Source organism: Micromesistius poutassou (genome assembly GCF_964030765.1).
Source record: "Micromesistius poutassou genome assembly, chromosome: 4".
NCBI lineage: Eukaryota > Metazoa > Chordata > Actinopteri > Gadiformes > Gadidae > Micromesistius > Micromesistius poutassou.
Genome location: NC_140274.1, coordinates 18,392,876 through 18,413,660, shown reverse-complemented (window position 1 = coordinate 18,413,660; position 20,785 = coordinate 18,392,876). Strand labels below are relative to the sequence as shown.

The 20,785-nt window shown below is 46.2% G+C and overlaps 2 protein-coding genes across 3 annotated transcripts; both read right to left on the bottom strand.

Moving 5' to 3' along the window:
- Positions 1-222: 222 nt before the first annotated feature.
- fgf12b (fibroblast growth factor 12b) lies at positions 223-13,136 on the bottom strand. Of its 2 annotated transcripts, none has more exons than XM_084467164.1 (5): positions 12,893-13,136; positions 5,348-5,455; positions 4,371-4,474; positions 1,602-1,800; positions 223-1,199 (listed from the first exon to the last, which is right to left on the bottom strand). In XM_084467164.1, the coding sequence occupies exons 1-5, from the start codon at positions 12,918-12,920 to the stop codon at positions 1,033-1,035; spliced, it is 606 nt and encodes a 201-aa protein (XP_084323290.1). In that variant the 5' UTR covers positions 12,921-13,136; the 3' UTR covers positions 223-1,032. The 2 variants fall into 2 exon arrangements, with proteins under 2 accessions (XP_084323290.1, XP_084323289.1); XM_084467163.1 differs by lacking the exon at positions 12,893-13,136 and adding an exon at positions 6,023-6,241.
- A 1,358-nt stretch (positions 13,137-14,494) lies between these two features.
- LOC311342315 (nucleotidyltransferase MB21D2) lies at positions 14,495-19,491 on the bottom strand (the record flags this gene model as incomplete). The annotated part of the gene is made up of 2 exons (XM_084467162.1): positions 14,495-17,572; positions 19,236-19,491. The coding sequence occupies 2 exons, from the start codon at positions 19,489-19,491 to the stop codon at positions 16,308-16,310; spliced, it is 1,521 nt and encodes a 506-aa protein (XP_084323288.1). The 3' UTR covers positions 14,495-16,307.
- Between the last annotated feature and the right edge of the window lie 1,294 nt (positions 19,492-20,785).

Here is a 20,785-nt window from a genome sequence, read left to right as displayed (position 1 = left end):
CTAGCGTGGTCTGCAGGTGTTTTAAGGTGTCGACCCTGGTCTAGAAGGGTGACTACTCATCATCTACTACTACTCATACTCATACTCAAACTCGTACTTATCCCCCCCCCCCCCCATTCACGTATATAGGCAGTGTCTGCTAACCCCCCCCCTTTTATCTGGGAACCCCGACCCCTAACCCCAATGAGAGATGATGGTGAGGGTCTATTAGTATACATATTGTACAACATCTAGTAGTGGGGGAAAAGTGCAGTTTGGGACCTAACATGGCTTCAAGTTCTCACTCCGTCGTCATGGCGATGATGGGTGGTCTCACCAGGGCTTTTGCATAAAATGTGATCAAAGTTCTCCTCAGTTTCCTCAAAATAAAATTAATTCCACTTTTTTTTTAAACATTTGGGCACAGGCAAGAAGAGGATTTTTTTTCTTCATTTTTGCTTTTAATTTGTGTTTTGTCGCTGACGGGTCATGGGGTGGCAGTCGTCATGGTAATGGTTGTCATGGTAACCATGGTAACATTTGTGGCTTTTGTTGTCATGGTAACCATATTGGCTGCTGTCGTCTGTGTCATGGTTATGTTATAGTAATGGTAATGGAGATGGTTGTCATGGTAATCATGGTAATTGTGGTGACGCTGTTGTCATGGCCATGGTGGTAAACATGGTGGTGGCGGCTGTCTTCATGGTAACGTTTCTAACGGTGGTGGCAGTGTTGTCATGGTAAACATGGAAGACATGGAAACATGGATGGTTGTTGTCATGGTTAAGGTGGTAACCGTGGTGGTTGTCGTCATCATGGTAACCGTTGTGGCATTTTTGTCATGGCAACAGTGGGAAACGCGGTAGTGATGGTCGTCATGGTAACTGTGGTTGTGGTTACTGTCATTGTAACGATGGCGTTTGTCGTCATGGTAACCATGGCGGTGGTCATAGTAACCGGGGTTGTTGTTGTCGTCATGGTAACCACGGTGGTTGTCAACACGTTAACCGTGGTGGCGGTTGTGGTGTGCGTGTGGCGGGGAGGTGCTGTGGGCTACGAGGCCTCCTGCCGGGTAGAGTCCTCCTGCTGCAGCTCCTGTTGTCCTCCCTTCTCCCCATCCTCCTCCTCTCCTCCTTTCTCTCCTTCCTCCATGTTCAGGCCGTCTGAGTCCTTAAGACGTCCCTCAATCTCATGAAGAGACGGTTCCTTGTACATACACACTACACACACACACACACACACACACACACACACACACACACACACACACACACAGGCCCACACAAAAACAAACACACACACGCATGCACCCACACAAAAATAAAATCACGTCAAATTTTGGGACTTTGTATGTATTTACAGTATGATTGTATACATCTATATAGATATATATAAATATGTCTATATATGTATATATCTATATAGTGTATGTGTGTGTGTCTGTGTCTGGGCCTGTGTGTGTGTGTCTGTGTCTGGGCCTGTGTGTATGTGTCTGTGTCTGGGCCTGTGTGTGTGTGTGTGTGTGTGTGTGTGTGTGTGTGTGTGTGTGTGTGTGTGTGTGTGTGTGTGTGTGTGTGTGTGTGTGTGTGTGTGTGTGTGTGTGTGTGTGTGTGTGTGTGGACCTTCGATGGGCCGTGGAACAAAGTGGGAGGAGGGTTTGGTCTTCTTCACTCGGTTCCCCTTCATGATGCCTCCATCCTTGTTGATGCCCAGGAACCAGGCGCGGCCGGACTCATGCTGCCGGTACAGTGTGGAAGAGTAGATGACATAGTAGTTCTCAAACACAGACTCCTTGAACTTACACTCTGCTGTGAAGATATCCTGGGAGGGAGAGAGCGAGGAATAGAGAGGGATAGAGGGGGGGAGGGAGGAGGAGGGGGAGGGGGAGAGGGGGGGAGAGAAAGAGGGAGAGAGAGATTTTACTCAACTGTGATATATTTTGTTATATGTTATAATACATTTATTTAATTAATACATCATTATTTGTACCAGATAGACTACGGAGGGCCGTATAGAGTAGCCACGGCCACTATGGTGAAACAAACCCAGCCGGTCAAAACTACACCACTTAACCCCACTTACGCCCCCCCTTTAACCACTCTAACACCACCCCTTTAACCCTCTAACACCACCCCTTTAACCCTCTAACACCACCCATTTAACCCTCTAACACCACCCCTTTAACCACTCTAACACCACCCCTTTAACCACTCTAACACCACCCCTTTAACCCTCTAACACCACCCCTTTAACCCTCTAACACCACCCCTTTAACCACTCTAACACCACCCCTTTAACCCTCTAACACCACCCCTTTAACCACTCTAACACCACCCCTTTAACCCTCTAACACCACCCCTTTAACCCTCTAACACCACCCCTTTAACCACTCTAACACCACCCCTTTAACCCTCTAACACCACCCCTTTAACCACTCTAACACCACCCCTTTAACCACTCTAACACCACCCCTTTAACCCTCTAACGCCACCCCTTTAACCCTCTAACACCACCCCTTTAACCACTCTAACACCACCCCTTTAACCACTCTCACACCACCCCTTTAACCCTCTAACGCCACCCCTTTAACCACTCTAACACCACCCCTTTAACCACTCTAACACCACCCCTTTAACCACTCTCACACCACCCCTTTAACCCTCTAACACCACCCCTTTAACCTTCTAACGCCACCCCTTTAACCCTCTAACACCACCCCTTTAACCACTCTAACACCACCCCTTTAACCACTCTCACACCACCCCTTTAACCACTCTAACACCACCCCTTTAACCCTCTAACACCACCCCTTTAACCACTCTAACACCACCCCTTTAACCCTCTAACGCCACCCCTTTAACCCTCTAACACCACCCCTTTAATCACTCTAACACCACCCCTTTAACCACTCTCACACCACCCCTTTAACCCTCTAACACCACCCCTTTAACCTTCTAACGCCACCCCTTTAACCCTCTAACACCACCCCTTTAACCACTCTAACACCACCCCTTTAACCACTCTCACACCACCCCTTTAACCCTCTAACACCACCCCTTTAACCCTCTAACACCACCCCTTTAACCCTCTAACACCACCCCTTTAACCACTCTAACGCCACCCCTTTAACCCTCTAACACCACCCCTTTAACCACTCTCACACCACCCCTTTAACCCTCTAACACCACCCCTTTAACCACGTTGGGACGGGCAGACACCTGGGCCGTGTCCCAATTCAGGGGCCTTCATAGACCGCGAAGGCCACACCAAAGGCCGAACGAGCGTTGTGGAATGGGACGGTCTAGCCTACGGAGCATTTCCGGATTGCGTAACCAGCCGTTAACGTCCTTTACCTTGCGTGACCACGCGCCGCTCCTGTCTCCTAGCAACCCTGACAGCTGCGGTTCAGAGCCAGAAATCATAATTTTATTTGTTATGTTTTATCTTTTATTGGAGGAGTGGGAGAAGATTTACCGCTGGGTGAAGAGGAAGAGAGGACGTTGGCTTAAAGTTAATTAGTTTAACGTTATATGTCTAGCGTTAATGTCATTGAACATTAACAATCAAGTTACATTTTTTAAATGGTCCAAACTTTACTTTTATATAAAAAAAATGTTTTTACATCGTTTTGTCATTAAATATGTATTCGCTGCAGCTGCCGCTTCCACTCTCTCCGCGCCATTTCTGAAAAAAAATCCAACGCGCAATGAATCTTGAGATACGTTGGGCCGTGAAGGATCCACCCAGTGGATCCTTCAAATCCGGGAAACAAAGGCTGCATATCTCGGCCGCATTTGAAGGACCCTTCGAAATGGGACAGCACTTGACGCGCCGCTGTGAAGTAAGCGGTCTTCAAATGCGTCCTTCGAAGGATGCAGCCCCTGAATTGGGACACGGCCCTAGTCTATCAGGCCCAGAACCGGAAGACGTTTCCCTGGGATTCATTAGGTTTCATCTAAAAAGGTAACTCTTAAACCCATACCGGAAGGAACAAGTCATCCGGAAGTTCACATTTACGAAGGGCAAAAAATCAAAGGGCGAATAAAGCCTACCTAATGAGCACATCCGTTACATGGGGATTCATTTGGTTTGTTTAAAGTATATCTCTTATAAAAAAAAGAAATTACAATAATAAAAGGATCTAGGTTTTTGTATTCTATATACGCTTTGCAAATATAGGAGGTCCCGTTTGTTCTTGCAAGGTTTTAAGCATGCAAGTGGCAAAGGGGGCGATATACTTTTAAGCCGTCCGAGTGGGGACCAGGATTAGAACAGGCTGTATGCTCAGTGCCGGATGGCCGTCTCAGGAACATAAGGGTCAACTAATTTTGCTGGTAAGGGGGGCTTAATGGTGGGATCCATGACTATGTGTGTGTGTGTATATATCTCACCGAGGTGTACAGGTAGCCCTCTCCATTCATGGCCAGATAGAGTCCAGCCTTCACACCTTGCATAGCCACCACCCTCAGACCCACTGGGATCAGGTTGAAGAGAGCTACACAGGTACACAGGTATAGAGACAGAGATTTAGGTAGAAAGACAGACAGGTAGAAAGGGAGACATGTAGAGAGACAGCAAGACAGACACATACACACAAAAACAGGCAGAGAGACAGAGAGACAGGTAGTGACACAGACAGGTAGAGAGAGGGAGATATGTAGACAGGTTGTCTCGGCTGTTTTTTTGGGTCGTGCGGGTACAGCAGGCGAGGTCAGCTCGACTCGCTTCCAATAATTTCAAAAACTTGCTTAAAAAATATTATTGCATTTATTTTACATTTAAAAAATGAACAAAACTCTTCTAAATTAAGGAAATGATACTGGGAAACGAATAAACCATTATAGGCAACGAGTGAACTTAATAAGCGGTCGAAAGACTTTTTTCAACACAGACAGACAATAAGAGAGATAAAGAGACAGGTATGTTTATGAAGAGTAAACAGTGTTTGTTTATGAAGAGTTAACAGTGTTAGTTGGTTAGTTTGTTTATAACGAGTGAACAGTATTTGTTTCTAAAGAGTAAACAATGTTTGTTTATGTAATAGTAAACAGTGTTAGTTAGTTTGTTAACAGAGTGAATGTTACTTAATGAAGAGTGAACAGTGTTTGTTTATAAAGAGTGAACAGTTTGTTTATAAAGAGTGAAAAGTGTTTGTTGTTTAGTTTGTTTGTTAAAAGAGTGAACAGTGTTTGTTGTTTAGTTTGTTTGTTAAAAGAGTGAACAGTGTTTGCTTCTAAAGAGTGAACAGTGTTTGTTTCTAAAGAGTGAACAGTGTTTGTTTCTAAAGAGTGAACAGTGTTTGTTGTTTAGTTTGTTTGTTAAAAGAGTGAACAGTGTTTGTTTCTAAAGAGTAAACCGGAAGACTGACTAAAGTCGCTGTTCTCGTCCTTGCTGCCGCCCATGGTGCCGTCGGGCTGCATCTGGAGGTAGAAGCCGTGTTCACTGAAGAGACGTGTTACGATCCCCTTCAGCTGCTCTGTTACACACAAACACACACACAGGCACAGGCTAGGGTTAGGGTTAGAACCTGAACTCGGACAAGGTGGTGTTGGAGGTGTCAGAGGGGTGGTGTTAAAGGGGAGGAGTTAGAGGGCGGGTGTTAGAGGGGTGGTGTTGTTCAGCGCCAGTGATGATAATTTGGGCCATATCACCTCAGAAATAGATTGAATCTAAATGGAGCAGAGAGCTGGGACACATAGACAGACACACATACAGACAGACAGACAGATAGGCAGGTAGACAGACAGACAGGCAGACAGACAGCCCAACAGACAGACAGACGCCACCCCCCTATTCTGACCATTGAACTTAAACATATCCAGAACTGTCTGGTCGCGACGAGCCAAACACATCAGAAAGCAAGCCAGGGTCATCAGAAACCACCTGACAGCAGGCCAGTGCTCAGAACCCAATCACAATCCCCCAGGCAGCAGGGCATGGCTCAGCAGCCAATCAGACCCCACCTGGCAGCAGGCCAGGGCTCAACAGCAAATCAGACCCCACCTGGCAGCAGGCCAGTGCTCAGAAGCCAGTCAGAACCTACCTGGTTTTCGGTGGACAGGTTTCTTCTTGTGGGAGCAGAAGTGGGCATTGGAAAGCAGGCTGAGGAGATGCCTCCCACACCGCTTCTCCTTACTGGGGGAGGACCTCCTCTTCCCACTCACCACCTTCTCCCCGCTCGCCTCCCGCGCCTGCCGCTTCTGGCGAATCAGGGAGCTGGCGATGGCTGCTGCCATCTTGGATCAGCTTCACTGACCAATCACAGCACACATCGCTGGAACACCTTCCCTGAGTGACCCACTACCTGGCCCACGTTTGGAGGAAGTAGTACAGACTAACTGCCATGGCTCAGAGGTCCAGTCAGACAGGAGGAGCTCAGCAGGGGTCTTGCTGAACTGACCTGCAGGTATGTAGGGGTTGGGAGGGGGTGGGGGGGAGGAGGTGGTGATGGGGAAGGAGGTGGAGATGGTGGAGGAGGTGGTGATGGGGGAGGAGGTGGTGATGGGGGAGGAGGTGATGGTTGGGGAGGAGGGGGGTGGTGGAGGAGGAGGTGGTGATGGAGGAGGTGGTGGTGGTGGAGGAGGGGGTGGTGGAGGAGGAGGTGGTGATGGGGAAGGAGGTGGTGATGGGGGAGGAGGTGGTGATGGGGGAGGAGGTGGTGGTGGAGGAGGAGGTGGGGGTGGGGAGGGGTGGTTGATGGGGGAGGCGAGGAGATTAAGATGGAGTGTGGGAGGAGAGGCTTATGGTTGGTCAAGGTCCTCTTGAACAGAGCTGCAGGTTAAGATCCCGGAAAGGGCTCCTGGGCGCGGCGCCGTGCCTCATGTCTCTTCCTTAGATCTTCAGCCTCCAGAGTGCTGCCATGGTGACAGGAGAGCAGCACGGTACAGACACAGCGGGACGGATGCTGAGAGAGACACTTCAACGACACGGGTCTCTGAGCAAGGCAGGTGAGATGGAAGTTCTGATGCCAAACGACCCAACACAGCTCTGCTCACTCTGCACCACAATCACTCCCAGATAGAGAAAGGGAGAGGGAGAGAGAGAGGTGGGAGATAGACAAAGTGTGAAGGCGAGAGAGAGAGAGAGAGAGAGAGAGAGAGAGAGAGAGAGGAGAGAGAGAGAGAGAGAGAGAGAGAGAGAGAGAGAGAGAGGAGAGAGAGAGAGAGAGAGAGAGAGAGAGAGAGAGAGAGAGAGAGAGAGAGAGAGAGAGAGAGAGGTGGTGTTTGAGAAGATAAAGTATAAATAGTCCTGAATGTTTCAGAGTGAGGGCATATTCCAGCAGCTCGCACAAAAATCTTTCAGATGTTTGGTTTAAAAATAAAGAACCTAGAAGGATGAGATGTTTTTATGATTACACACCCATTGGTCCTGAAGTAGGTCTCATTCAGCCAATCACAATGTAGGTCAGCTCTCCCCCACCTCTCATTGTCTATGAATATTAATTTGATGTCACGCGTCATCACGTGACTTCACTTAATGATCAGGCAGGAAATGACAGCTTTTCATTGTCTCTCCCTTCCCAGGAAACATCCAGTCCCACCTTCCCCAGAGGGAGAGAGAGAGAGAGAGAGAGAGAGAGAGAGAGAGAGAGAGAGAGAGAGAGAGAGAGAGAGAGAGAGAGAGAGAGAGAGAGAGAGAGAGAGAGAGAGAGAGAGAGAGAGAGAGAGAGAGAGAGAGAGAGAGAGAGAGAGCGAGCGCTTTCCTAACAAACCAGGGGTAGAGACGAGCACTATTGAGTCACAGAGAAGTTATGCAGTACTCTCACTCTCTCTCTATTGATTAGTTTATTTTATGACATCAACAGGTTGTTTGACTAATGCAACGTGGGAGGATAGGAATGGCGACACCTGCTCTCAACAACTCTCTGACAACCCTTACCCTATCTAGTGTGTGTGTGTGTGTGTTTGTTTATTTAACACACACACGTACCATGAACACACAGGAGCGCTCATGTTTGTGCTCCTGTGCGCTCCATCAACAGCAGAACCTAATCTTTTAACAACGTTGAAAAGTCTCCTCCGATCAGAAACTGCACAAATACACTTTGAAATTTTTCTTTGTAAAACAAACAACTAAATTAACAAAATTAGTCAACAGAAACTAACCCATAGTCCTAATTAACAGAATAAATCCTGTTCTCCTACTTAACAAAACTAGTCAGCAGAAACTAACCCATAGTCCTACTTAACAAAACTAGTCAGCAGAAATTAACCCATAGTCTAACTTTATAAAATTTGTCAGCAGAAACAAACCCAGTCATAGCACATCTAGCAGAAACCAGATGTGCTGAATCAAATAAAAATAAAAGTAGACCCTGTGCTGAGGCGACTCATTCTCATTGTATTAATATCACACACACACACACACACACACACACACACACACACACACACACACACACACACACACACACACACACACACACACACACACACACACACACATTCATCAGAACACTAAACAAAAACACAACAAAGCAATATAACAACACAACGAAAACCCAACAAAACACAGCAACACAACACTACCCAGACTTCCCAACATGTCTCCAGTCCACCGTTAATATCCATTCCACAGGGTGTTCATATGAAATATGAAATATTAATAACATAATGGGCTGAGAGCAACTCTAAGAGCTTCCTGACATCCATTTACCACATACAGTCTGTCTGCGTATCCATCTGTCCATCCATCCATCCGTCCATCCAGCGGTGTCAAACACACACAGCGACAGCCCGCTCGTTCGGGAGCAGTTAGGGTTAGGTGTCTATCTCAGAGACACCTCGTCACTCTAGGGGTTCGAACTAGCAACCTTCCGGTTACAAGTCAACCCGCTCTACCTCCTCAGCTTCTGCCGCCCTAAAACTCTGTCCCCCCCCCATACAGTCACCCCCTCCCAAACTACAGTCACCTTAACTTAACGGATACTACTGTGAACTAGACCACCTCAACATGACACAGTGTGTGTGTATGTGTGTGTGTGTGTGTTTGTTCTATTTAGAAAGGGTGTAATTGTAAATAATTCAGTGGCATACTGTCTGTCTCTCTCACTCTCAGTTCAATTGTGAAAGCTTTATTGGCATGGAAACAAGTGTTCACTCTACTCAGGCCGCGATCCGTTCCCCCATACCTCCCTCCTCCTCCCTCCTCCCCCCCCTCTCTTGATGGAGGTATCGACGTGCAGGGAAGAGCCTCCCCGTGCTGCACTCTAAGCTCTTAGTGGACTGATGCATTTAGTAGTTGGTAGTTAGTATCAGCGATAAGTAATTAGTGTCTCCGGAGCCATGCTCAGCAGGAGGAGATAGGGAGGGAAGGGATGTAGGGGATGGGATGGAGGAGGTAGAAGTGTAGGGTGAAGGAGGTAGGATGGAGGAGGTACTAGGAGGTAGGAGGAAGGGATGGAGGGGATAGGATGGAGGAGGTAGGGGTGTAAAGGGAGGAGGGAAGAAGGGATGACGGTGGTAGGAAGGAGCAGGTAGGAGCTAGGTGTGTGAAAGGAGGAGGTTTGTATGGGGTTTAGGAGGGAGGAGGTAGCGGGTTAGAAGGGTGGAGGTAGGGTTGTTGGGGGATCAGGTAAGAGGGAGGAGTAAGGTTTTTAGGGGGTACTAGGTAGGGGTGCAGGGAGGAGGCTTTAAGAACTTTACTTTTTGGGGAGTTATTTACCACATACTTCAACTAGAAGCACCATCTTATTTATTTCCCGTTCAGCCCTGAGCTTGATTCGACAGTGTTAGCGTTTGACCAAGTCAGCCAGATTCAAAGGAAGCAGATAATACAGATTAGCGCTTTCAGTTAAGTGATGGTAAGGTACACCAGGCGAACAGTGAATCTCAACACAACATGACGTCATCCTGAATGTTTTACAGCTACATTAGGAGTGTGCTTACCCTTCGTCCATGTCTGACTCGAATTGTAAAACTGAAAAAGGAAACCTCAAAAAACAAAGCTGTTAAACATTCAGGAGGACGGTACGTTGTATTGAGATTCACTGTCGGAGAAGCTGCCTGGTGTATGTTACCATCACTTAACTGACATAATCAGATTCATCTGCTTCCATTGATTATGGCTAACTTTGTCAAACGCAAACTTGGTCGTACAATTGAACGCTGGGCTGACTGAGAACAAAAAGTATGCTCTGCTTGTTGATGATATTGAAAATTGTGTGTGTGTGTGTGTGTGTGTGTGTGTGCACGTGTGCGTGTGTGTGTGTGTGTGTGTGTGTGTGCGTGCATGCGTGTGTGTGTGTGTTTAGCCCAAGAATAAGACAATGAGACAACAAACAGATAGTTTGGCTCCAGAATCAATATACGCTTGTCAAAACAAACATGGAGTCTGTCTGGCTCACATTTCCTAAACCCTCTGCCTGGCTAATGCTACATAGCTACAGACAGTGTGTGATTGACACCATGGCATTCGGAGGCACTCACTCTACTGATATCTTAGCGGCACCATAAGAAGTGCTCATTACAAAGGTTTTTATCAGGGTTGTACTGGAACTAAAAAGTGTTGGGGTCATATCCAGTGGTCATATACCGTGACAGTGACACGGTCCTGTAAAGTGTCGCAGTCCTATTCAGTGTTTTGTCATATGCAGTTTTCGGTCATATACAGTGTAGACGGTTATATAAAGTGCCAGGGTCATAGGGAATGCAAGTCTCTGCTTGGCCCTCATTATCTTGGAGCAGACCTTGACAATACAATTTAAGCTATTCTTGTTCTTCACAAACATCCTATTAAACAAACACATAAATGAAATCATGAGAAGACGTTCAATGAATGATTGATACAAAGTACAAGAAAGTGTCACAGACACAAAAAGAGTTGATCATCCGCATCAAGTGGATTATTTGTTGTCCATGCTTGACAGCTGATTCTGTGTTTACATCAAATTGGAGTTTAAAGTCAAACATTGTTGCTAGATACTTATAAGGTTCACACATATCAATGTCCTCGCCATGTATAATGCTGGCTTCTGATTTTTTACTATTACACTATACTAGTATAAAATAATAGTTCGTTTTTGACCCTTTAAGGTGAAGGAAGTTATCACACAATTTGTCGAAGGCAGGTAGAGCACCACCATGATCTGACTCCGACCCCTGGAGAAGAGACACTAGGGCAATGTCTTCAGAGTGGCTTCCCTCTTGAGATGTATATCTGTGTACATAATAAAAAGCAGGGGGACCGAACACAACCCTGGGGTGAGCCTGTATTTGAGACCTTGATGAATTTCAACTTCAGAAATAAGGAGCAAGTTGCTGAATCAATATAGTCGCAAAACAGCTGCTTATGTTAGAGGCTGAAGAGAACGTAACTTATTTAGTTCCTTGGGCTTTTTTGATTTTGGGATGGGTATTATAGTGGATGTTCTCCAGATTGTAGGTATCTGGCCAAATTCGGCACACATCTGGAAGAGCATAGTGGAAAGGAAAAGGAGAATAGGTTATGATTGAGGTCAAGGTAAGGGAGGAGTTATGAGTGAGGTCAGAGTAAGGGAGGAGGAGTTATGAGGGAGGTCAGAGTAAGAGAGGAGGAGTTATGAGTGAGGTCAGAGTAAGGAGGAGTTATGAGTGAGGTCAGAGTAAGGAGGAGTTATGAGTGAGGTCAGAGTAAGAGAGGAGGAGTTATGAGTGAGGTCAGAGTAAGAGAGGAGGAGTTATGAGGGAGGTCAGAGTAAGAGAGGAGGAGTTATGAGGGAGGTCAGAGTAGAAAGAATTAGAAGTGAGATCACAGGAGGCGGGAAAGGAGGTGTGGAAATGTGGAAAGATTGCATTGAATAGTTTTGATCTAATTTTGAAGTGTTTACCGGACACCTAAATACTTAGAATGATCTAGTATTATCTATCAAATGTATTCCGACTGTTGATAACTCGAGGGACCCCAGCTTGTGACCTTTAGCTTGATGTGAATGGTTGCTTACTCTTAAAGCAACACAATCTTCTAGCAACCAGACACTCGTAGCACGATGTCTGCCTTTCACCAACTTCATCACATCTATCTCAAAACAATACCATCGACCAAAACACAAATGACCACCAATGACCAATGAATATAATTGACAAATAAATACCATTTACCAATAAATATAATTTATCAAAACGTTTTCATCCTGACAACATCATGCAGGGCTAGGGCTCTGGAATAAGAGGGCACTTCCTGTCAGGGTGTGTTGAAAACGCAGCATACTGTACGATGTTGTTAAACCTCCTCAAGTTGTTACCATCTCTCTCTCTCTCTCTCTCTCTCTCTCTCTCTCTCTCTCTCTCTCTCTCTCTCTCTCTCTCTCTCCTCTCTCTCCCCCTCCCCCCCCCATAACTTACTGTTGACATGTCCGCCTGTATCTTCTGCCAGTCTGAGTGTCGGTCTACCCCATCTTATCCCCTGTCTCTCTACCCAATCTGTCTGTCTGACAGTCTGTCTGCCATCTTGCCTTTTGCCAGTCTCAGTCTATCTCTCTCTCCTTCTCTTGCTCACTCTCTCCCTCTCGCTCCATCTCTCTCTCTCTATTTTGCTGCATCAGGTTATTTTCCGTTTCGTGGAGTACTATCAGTCGATCTCCTCCTCCTCCAAAATAAACCTCATAAACAGTCACCGCCATCCCATAATAACCACACCTCAACTCTCCGCTGCAACAGTGCGTGTGAGCGGCACGCGGCCCGTCCTGCGCACCGCTCCCACTACCGCATAGCGCCGCACCGCGCAGCCCACTGCCCCGACCCCGCGACGACACACCACCCACCCCTCCATCCATCCCACCAGCCTCAGCGTCTTCCTCCCTCCATCCATCCATCCATCCATCCCTACCTGAGTCGCTCAACCCTCCGTGTCTTCACCCCTCCACCCATCCCTCCATCTGTGTCTCCCCACCCTCTGGGTCTCCACCCTTCGGGTCTCCACCCTCTGTGTGTCTTACCTCGCGGTGCCTTATCTTTCCCCTCCATGCCGCGGGTCTGTCTCGAGCCGGTTGTGTAGGGAGCTGTGGAGTCAACACGCGCCAAGCCACTCAATCAGCTGGTGATGATCAACAGTATCGATACGGTATCGAACACAGTATCCTGCTTCTCCGGACGGTAGTCTGTCGTTGGCGGGAGTTTCGGTAACAGCCGGTCTCTGCGGCTCGTGCATCTACCTGTACCGTATCCGCGCGCGCCTCGCCGCTGCTGTCCTCTCCCGCTGTGGTGTCTGCTGCAGCTCGTTGCGAACACACAGGTGACGTCATCACCGCGTCACTGGAGGATGCTCTTATAGGAATATAACTTATAGAACTTATAGAATTATATAGACATGATGGATCTAGACCTGGCACCTGGCCTGATAGATCTAGACCCTATAGAGCTAATATACCTTATATAGGTAGACCTGTGTTCAGTACGTGCTTATTTGTAGTGACAAGGTATGCCTGTTGTGTATTACCATATAATATAATACTTTAGTTTAGTATAATATAGTACTTTAGTACTATATAATAACTATAGTATATAAGTGCTATAGTAGTACTGTGTGTTAAAGTGATGAGGTGTATATATATTGTGATAGTACTATGTTTGTACTATAGTAGTACTGTGTTTACAAGATGTGGAGTGTCTGTACTGTGGTAGTACTATAGTAGTACTGTGTGATAACGTGATGATGGTTGTACTGTGGTAGTACTGTTTGTACTATAGTAGCACTGTGTTTACATGATGATGTGTCTGTACTGTGGTAGTACTATGTTAGTACTATAGTAGTACTGTGTTTACTTGATGTGTGTCTGTACTGTGGTAGTATTATGTTAGTACAATAGTAGCACTGTGTTTATGTGATGACGGTTGTCTGTACTGTGGTAGTACTGTGTTTACGTGGTGAGGTGTAGTTATACTGCGGTAGTACTGTTAGTACTATGGTAGTATTGTGTTTATGTGATGATGGTTGTCTGTACTGTTGTAGTACGGTTAGTATTATAGCAGTACTGTGTTTACGTGATGAGGTGTGTCTGTACTGTGGTAGTACTGTTAGTACTAAAGTGAGGTGTAGTTATACTGTGGTAGTATACCACAGTAGTACTATGTTAGTACTAAAGTAGTACTGTTTACGTGGTGAGGTGTAGTTATACTGTGGTAGTACTGTTAGTACTATGGTAGGACTGTGTTTATGCAATAACGGTGGTCTGTACTGTGGCAGTACTATAGTAGAACGTGGTGAGGTGTGTCTGGTCTCAGGAGTTCCAGGGCGCAGGTGTGTGACAGAGCTGAGACAACAGGAGCTAAAAATACCTCGGTGGGGGTGGGGTATGGGTGAGTGAGGGGAGAAGTGTAACGGTGTGTGTTAAGAAAAAGTTTAGAAAAGACAACATGCTGATCCGACTTATTACAAACCACATCATCTCTGTGTTCTGCTTTTTATTGTTTTTTTCTATTTTCATGTGGGGCGGTTCTCATCCAGATGGAGGCAGAGTTAGTATGAATACAGTGAGGTGGTTGGGGCACAATAAGCAGGACAGAGCCTCCATGGTTCTTGTGTCTTTATTAGTCAAGTTTCTGTAGTGTGACACTCTTCCAGTGCTATTTACAACAGTATATCGTATCAGTGGAGCTAACCCCTAGCATAAGCTAGCCAGTTCTAGTGTCCACTCGCCAGTGTCCACTAGCCAGCGCCAGTGTCCATTCGGCAGTGTCCACCAGAGACCTGCCTTTAGTCTCCCCTGCCTGGGTAGAAAAGGGGAAACTATGGTTACGGTTAGATTACATTTAGGTATTTAGAAGTGAAATGACATGACATTTACAACTTTACAAATGGTTATGTTTAGATATGTTGGAGTCAGAGATGGATAAGTGTGAGTATAAGCTAAAATGTTTATGTTTGGGTACCCAGTGAGGGGTTCTTCCTCGGAGGCCTCATCAACTAAGGTGTCTAAGTGTGTGTCATCCCCAGGTCTATCGCAGGAGAACTAGCTCTGGAGACCATGGAGCTGGGGAGGAGCTAGCTTCACATGGACACCCGTCTAAACAACAATAACAAATCCAGCCAAGCTTTCAACAGAGACAAGACAGAGACAAGGAGTTCAACATGTAGAGGTGAGTGCGTGACCGGGAGGGGGTGACTAATTGCACTTCGGGAGGGTGCAGTGCACGATACAAAACAAACGGAGTGAAGGAAGTCCCATCCAACCCTGATAGTTGTAGCCATGATTACGGTCTCATGGTCACTTCTTTCGAGGAGCAGTTGGATGGAGGGAGTGTGTAAACACGGCAACAGCATCCATTGGAGAACATGCCGTTAGCCTGGAGCTAACCATACTCGTAGTGCAGGTGTCCCTACTCTGGGTTCTACTGCATCCTGTACCTTTAAAAGTAGTATTATTACTTGGTACCACATTGAGAACTTGTCAACGGTCAGGTTAAGTGTTCCTAGTCATCAGGCTGACACACAATCCTCTTCATAAGAGCGAGGTATTCATGATAAAGAATTTCTTTACATTCTGTGCAAAATAAGAATAAATCAACACATTGTCAGTTTTCTACCTAGCAGTGTAACTACCTAGCTACCTAGCCCTCACCCCTTCATCAGTCCATATTCCCAGGTGGATCCTAGCTACCTAGCCCTCACCCATTCGTTAGTCCATATTTACATGTGGTTCCTATACCTATAGCCTTCACCCCTTGGTCAGTCCATATTTACATGTGGTTCCTAGCTACCTAGCCTTCACCCCTTGGTCAGTACATATTTACATGTGCTTCCTAGCTACCCAGCTGTCTATCTATCTAGGGGTTAGCTACTGTTCGACCAACCTGACATGGGGTCCTTGGTCAGGCCATATCTATTGACCTGTACTTATTTTCAGCAGTAAGACATTCCAATGAGAGGCAAGTTCACCTGAAACCCACAGGTGCGCTGATTTAGCGCTACATTTAGCTCAAATATAGCCCAGCACCAATCTGGACTCAAACATATTTATGATCAGTTAGTGGGACATGAATGATTCTGAACCGTTTGGGTTAGTCAGAGACCCTGGGTATCTTCTAAGACTTGAAACACAGGACATTTCACATTTGAAGTTAAAAGCATTGTGGGGAAAAAAGCCCTGTTGAGCTGCCATCTTAGTTTGTGGAACCAGCTCACTGATTGGACGATGATGAACACAGTTTTATTTTTCCTTCAACTTCAAAACTGAGCGTCCAGTCAGTAAAGGCCCATAGGAACCTTAGATCACAGAAGACAAGGGAAGGAAAGAAGGAAAACAATCATATAACGTCACTTGGTGAAAAAATAAAGATAAAAAAATATCCATCCAGTTAGAGGAGAGGCCACTAGGAGGAGAAGGAGAGGAGAGGGAGAGGACAGGCGTGTTCTTAGAAGAACTTGTCGTCGATGCGGAAGTGAGGCCTGGTGACGTCGTCGGGGTTGATGAAGACAGAGATGGACTTCCCCGGGTTCTCCGTGACCAGCTGCTGGAGCTTCTTGGCCAGTCGGTCGTCAGGCTGGCTCTCTCCACCGGCGTCCGACTGCGGCGAGGGCGGGTTGCTGCCCCCGCCGCGCCACTGCAGCTCCGAGCTGAGGCGGTTGGCAGCCTTGGCGTGTTCGATGGTGGAGCGCAGGTGCTCGGCCGGGTCGGAGCGCACAGACGACAGCTTGCGTGCGTGCAGCATGGCCGCCTCGTCCGAGAGGTGCTCCAGCATGTTGCATTGTGGGATGAAGTAGTTGGGGCACATCTTGTTGAGCAGGCAGTGCTGCAGGTCGTCAATCAGCCCCAACAGGAAGTGGGCGGAGAAGTCTTCTTGCGAGAGGTAGGGGGCAGGCAGGCGGTCGCAGGCCCACAGCATGAGGCTGCGCAGCAGGTAGGGGCTGACCGCCTTAGGCCGCGACAGCAGCTGGATGATCAGTGCCTTGCAGGCCTGGTACGCCTGCATCAGGCTGGACGAGATGCACTTCTTCAGCTGCACCTCGCTGCGGGCGAACGACAGCCTCCACTCGTTCTCCTTGCGACCCTTGAAGGAGCTGGCGGGAAGCAGGTAGAAGCCACTGATCACCTCCTCCTCAGTGATCTTTCCGTCCCAGAAGTGGTTCTCCATGAGCCAGCTCTGGGCCACGGCCGGCCAGCCCTTGAAGGAGACAACCGGCACGATGTCGTAGAGCATGCGGCTGCTGCCCACGCCCAGAATGACAGAGATGATGGTGCCATTGCGCTCCACCTTCTCCACCCGTGGCATGCCTCTCTGAGGCTTCTTCTGCACCTCCAGCAGCACCAGCGAGATGGACTGGTAGAACCAGTCAGCCACCAGCGTGGGCGAGAAGAAGAAGTTGGTGGCTCCGTTGATGTGGTCCACCACGGTGCAGCAGTCCTTCCACCTGGCGATGGTGCCCTCGTCGAACAGACGCAGGCTCAGCCAGGAGTGGCACAGCGCCGAGTGCCGCATGTCCAGCGTGACGGGCTGGTTCCGGTCGTGGAGTTTGAGTGCCGGTACCAGCAGGGTGAAGTCCATGTCATAGTCCGTTCCCCGGGCGTAGACACTCAGGTCGTCCAGGTCCATGTCCACCACGCCCTCCCGGACCCCTCCTGACAGCAGCAGGTACTCGTTGGCCACAGGTAACTTCTGGTCCAACTTCTGGACCATACCTACAGGACAGACAGGTAGAGGTCAGACAACACCACCATATCAGGAGGACAGTCGGTGAGAGGTGTGTGCCAGCTAAATGCTAGATAGCCTTAATAACACCTGAAGTCTATGGTGTATGACACACACACACACACACACACACACACACACACACACACACACACACACACACACACACACACACACACACACACACACACACACACACACACACACACACACACACACACACACACAGTTCAGGTTCAGGTTTTGAACAGGCTGCAGAATACCAGACATTAAATCCTAATTTCATTATTAGTTTTCATTTATGATATAATAATCGTATTAGTGATGATCAGTGCAAAGTTATAACTTAAGTTTAGAGTGGAATATTATGGGGTAGGTAGCAGAGAAGCTGCAGAGAGTAACAGTATAGCATCTGTCTCGATGTTATTCCCTAGTTAGATCATCTCCGCTGACGGCTCAGAAAGCTTTTTACAGCTGACCGGTAATGGACTGGAATTCATTTAGAGATTAGTTGTGGACCAGGTTCGGCTTTCATATTGATTCTGCTATGTTTCTTGTATTGGTTGGATGTTGTATACAGGGTTATATACATACAGTAACATTTGATGGTTAAATTGGTTGGATGTGCAGAGTTAGTCAAGGTTTATTAGAGACAGAGTGATGTAATGTAGACTTCAAAGAATGTAATTATTTGATGTACAGATTTAAACGGATAGTAGATGTAAGTTGGCCCTTGGTTTTACCCAGATTCAGAGTTGTTTAAATTCCAAATGCAGCCGTAAGGGGAGTTTGCTTGGTTAGTAACAATAATACTAGTTCCTAGGTCACTACACTATTAGTAATGATAGCAGTATAATATTGGTCCCTACAGTATTAATAAAGACAATAGTATAAAATTGGTTCCTAGGTCACTTGTCACTAATGACACTGAATGATAATAGTATAATATTAGTTATTAGGTCACTACAGTATTAATATTTATGCTAAATAATAATATAACTTACTAGGTGACTACAGTATTTCTAATGATGAAAAATTATAATGGTATATTGGTTCCTAGGTGACTAGTATTAATAATCCTCATCCTCATCTTCAAACCGCTTATCCGGGGTCGGGTCGCGGTATTAATAATGATGATAGTATAATGTTAGTTACTAGGTCACTACAGTATGAATATTGATGATAGTATTAGTTCCTAGGTCGCTACAGTTGAAATGATGATAGTATAATTTTAGATCCTGGGTCACTAGAGTATTAATAATGATGCTAAATGATAATATAATAATATGATTTCCCCCTAACCCTTCCGTTCGGCCCCACCAGTGGTATCGGGCTTGCTACACGGAGGAGACCACTGTAGTGGAGGGTACACTTTGTCAGGCCTCGCCTCTCTGCAGGGGGTTCATGGGGGTGAGAGCAGGGTGAAAGAGGAGTGGTCTAGCCCAGCTAGCGATGTGTGGATTGGGTCCAATGAAGCAGAAGACGTTATCGGAGGACAGCTTACTTGATGTCGAGTGTTCCTGGAGGGGGTCCAGCTGCCGGTGCAGCCCTAGCCCGACCCCCGACCCGCTCTACACCACATCAACCACATGAACACTTCATAATAACAGAGCAGATACAGATACGGAGGGACTTGTTGTCTATGGTTCTCACCAAGCATGGAGAAGATGAAGTCCTTGGCCGTGTGGATCTCCAGAGCCCGCTGGTCGTCATACTCACGCTGGTCGTGTTTGCTAAACTCCTGGATGAGGCGGTTCAGCTCGTCCACCCGGGACCCAGACCTGAAGTCCAGCTCTGGGCAGGCTTGCAGGCTCTTGTTATTGTTGTTGGAGGAACCGGGGGTAGCCGTGGGGCTGCTGCCGAGGCTCCCTACCGACCCAGCCCGACTAGAGAGCGCAGGGGCCGCCATGTTACAAACACCTCCTCCGTCTGTTGGGCGGAGGAAACAAGGGAAACTAACGCACCCGTCTGCTTTCACATTAAAGGTCCTAGCTCCCATCATCCCGTAGATTAATTAACAAGATATTATTTTGTAAACTTTTGTCGTTAGTTTTGTTGACTGCTTTAATTTAATCTCAACACCACATCGTTGATTCATCATGCATATGTATATAGCCTTAGGGACTGGCCCGGATTCTAATGCATTTTATTGTGAAAGCAATATTTTTACCGTATATCCTGTAAAGTTTCTTCTTTTGACTTGAGTAAGATATTTAGTTACTTAAATATTTTTAAAGCAGTTGAATCATGTTTTTTTGTAATTACGACTATATTTGTATGGTTTGAATAATCCTTCCTTTTTTTATCCGCCAAAAATAAACGTCCTTGATAGCTGTTTATTATTATTGAAGTATTCAGTTATTAGGTGAGTGCATGGATGAGTGCTGCATGCAGCGCTTGGCTCAACTATTGTTATTCTTAAGTTTTATTATGTGAGTGCTGCGTACTTCTTTTCAGTTTTTTTTTTTAATATTGTACTTTTTAAGATATTCGACTTTTAAAATACTATTTTTTACAATGGGAGGACGGCGGAGCCGTCCACCCATTCTCTGACACTTAAAACTTCATACTTCGTAATTTGGTCAATCTTTTATCGTTAACCTTCGTTCAAGATTTAACAAATCAACACACTTCAATAATCTGAAAACAGAATTTCTATTACCTTTATACTTTTTTTTAAATAAAATCACAGTTTAAATTTAGTTTAGTTGAGCTTTATTTGTTTCCAACCATTTACATTTTTAAATGGTGTGCATGTTTATATTGTTTACTCCATTTAGACTTTTGAACTCTACAGCACTCAACGCACTTTCTGCAGGAAATGCATTTTCTAGTTTATTATACTACCTCATTAGAGCACATGATATTAAAGCTGACATTAGTACCTCATTGGACCACACATTAGTAAGGTGAAAACCAGTTCTGACTAGTTTCTGCCTCTATACATGGGGGCCAAAACGACACCATATAAAGTTGTATTTTTGTAGTTTTAGTCATAGTCTTCTGACTAAAATGCAATTTAGTTTTAGTCATATTTTAGTAATCCGAATTGTTTTCATATATATGATTGATATCATACTATTTTAGTTGACAAAAATCGGATAAGTGTAAAGCATTATTTAAACCTTTCTCTAGAATTTCCAAACTCATACACTCCAAGAGGAAACATCTATTAACCTGGAATTATGGTTTAGGTTTGAACA

Coding starts and splice junctions, on each gene's coding strand:
- fgf12b (XM_084467163.1), bottom strand. CDS start 6,215: ATGGCAGCAGCCATCGCCAGCTCCCTGATTCGCCAGAAGCGGCAGGCG. Junction 5,456..6,022: donor ACCTGTCCACCGAAAACCAG/GTAGGTTCTGAC, acceptor TGTGTGTAACAG/AGCAGCTGAAGGGGATCGTA. Junction 4,475..5,347: donor GGACGAGAACAGCGACTTTA/GTCAGTCTTCCG, acceptor GTACCTGTGTAG/CTCTCTTCAACCTGATCCCA.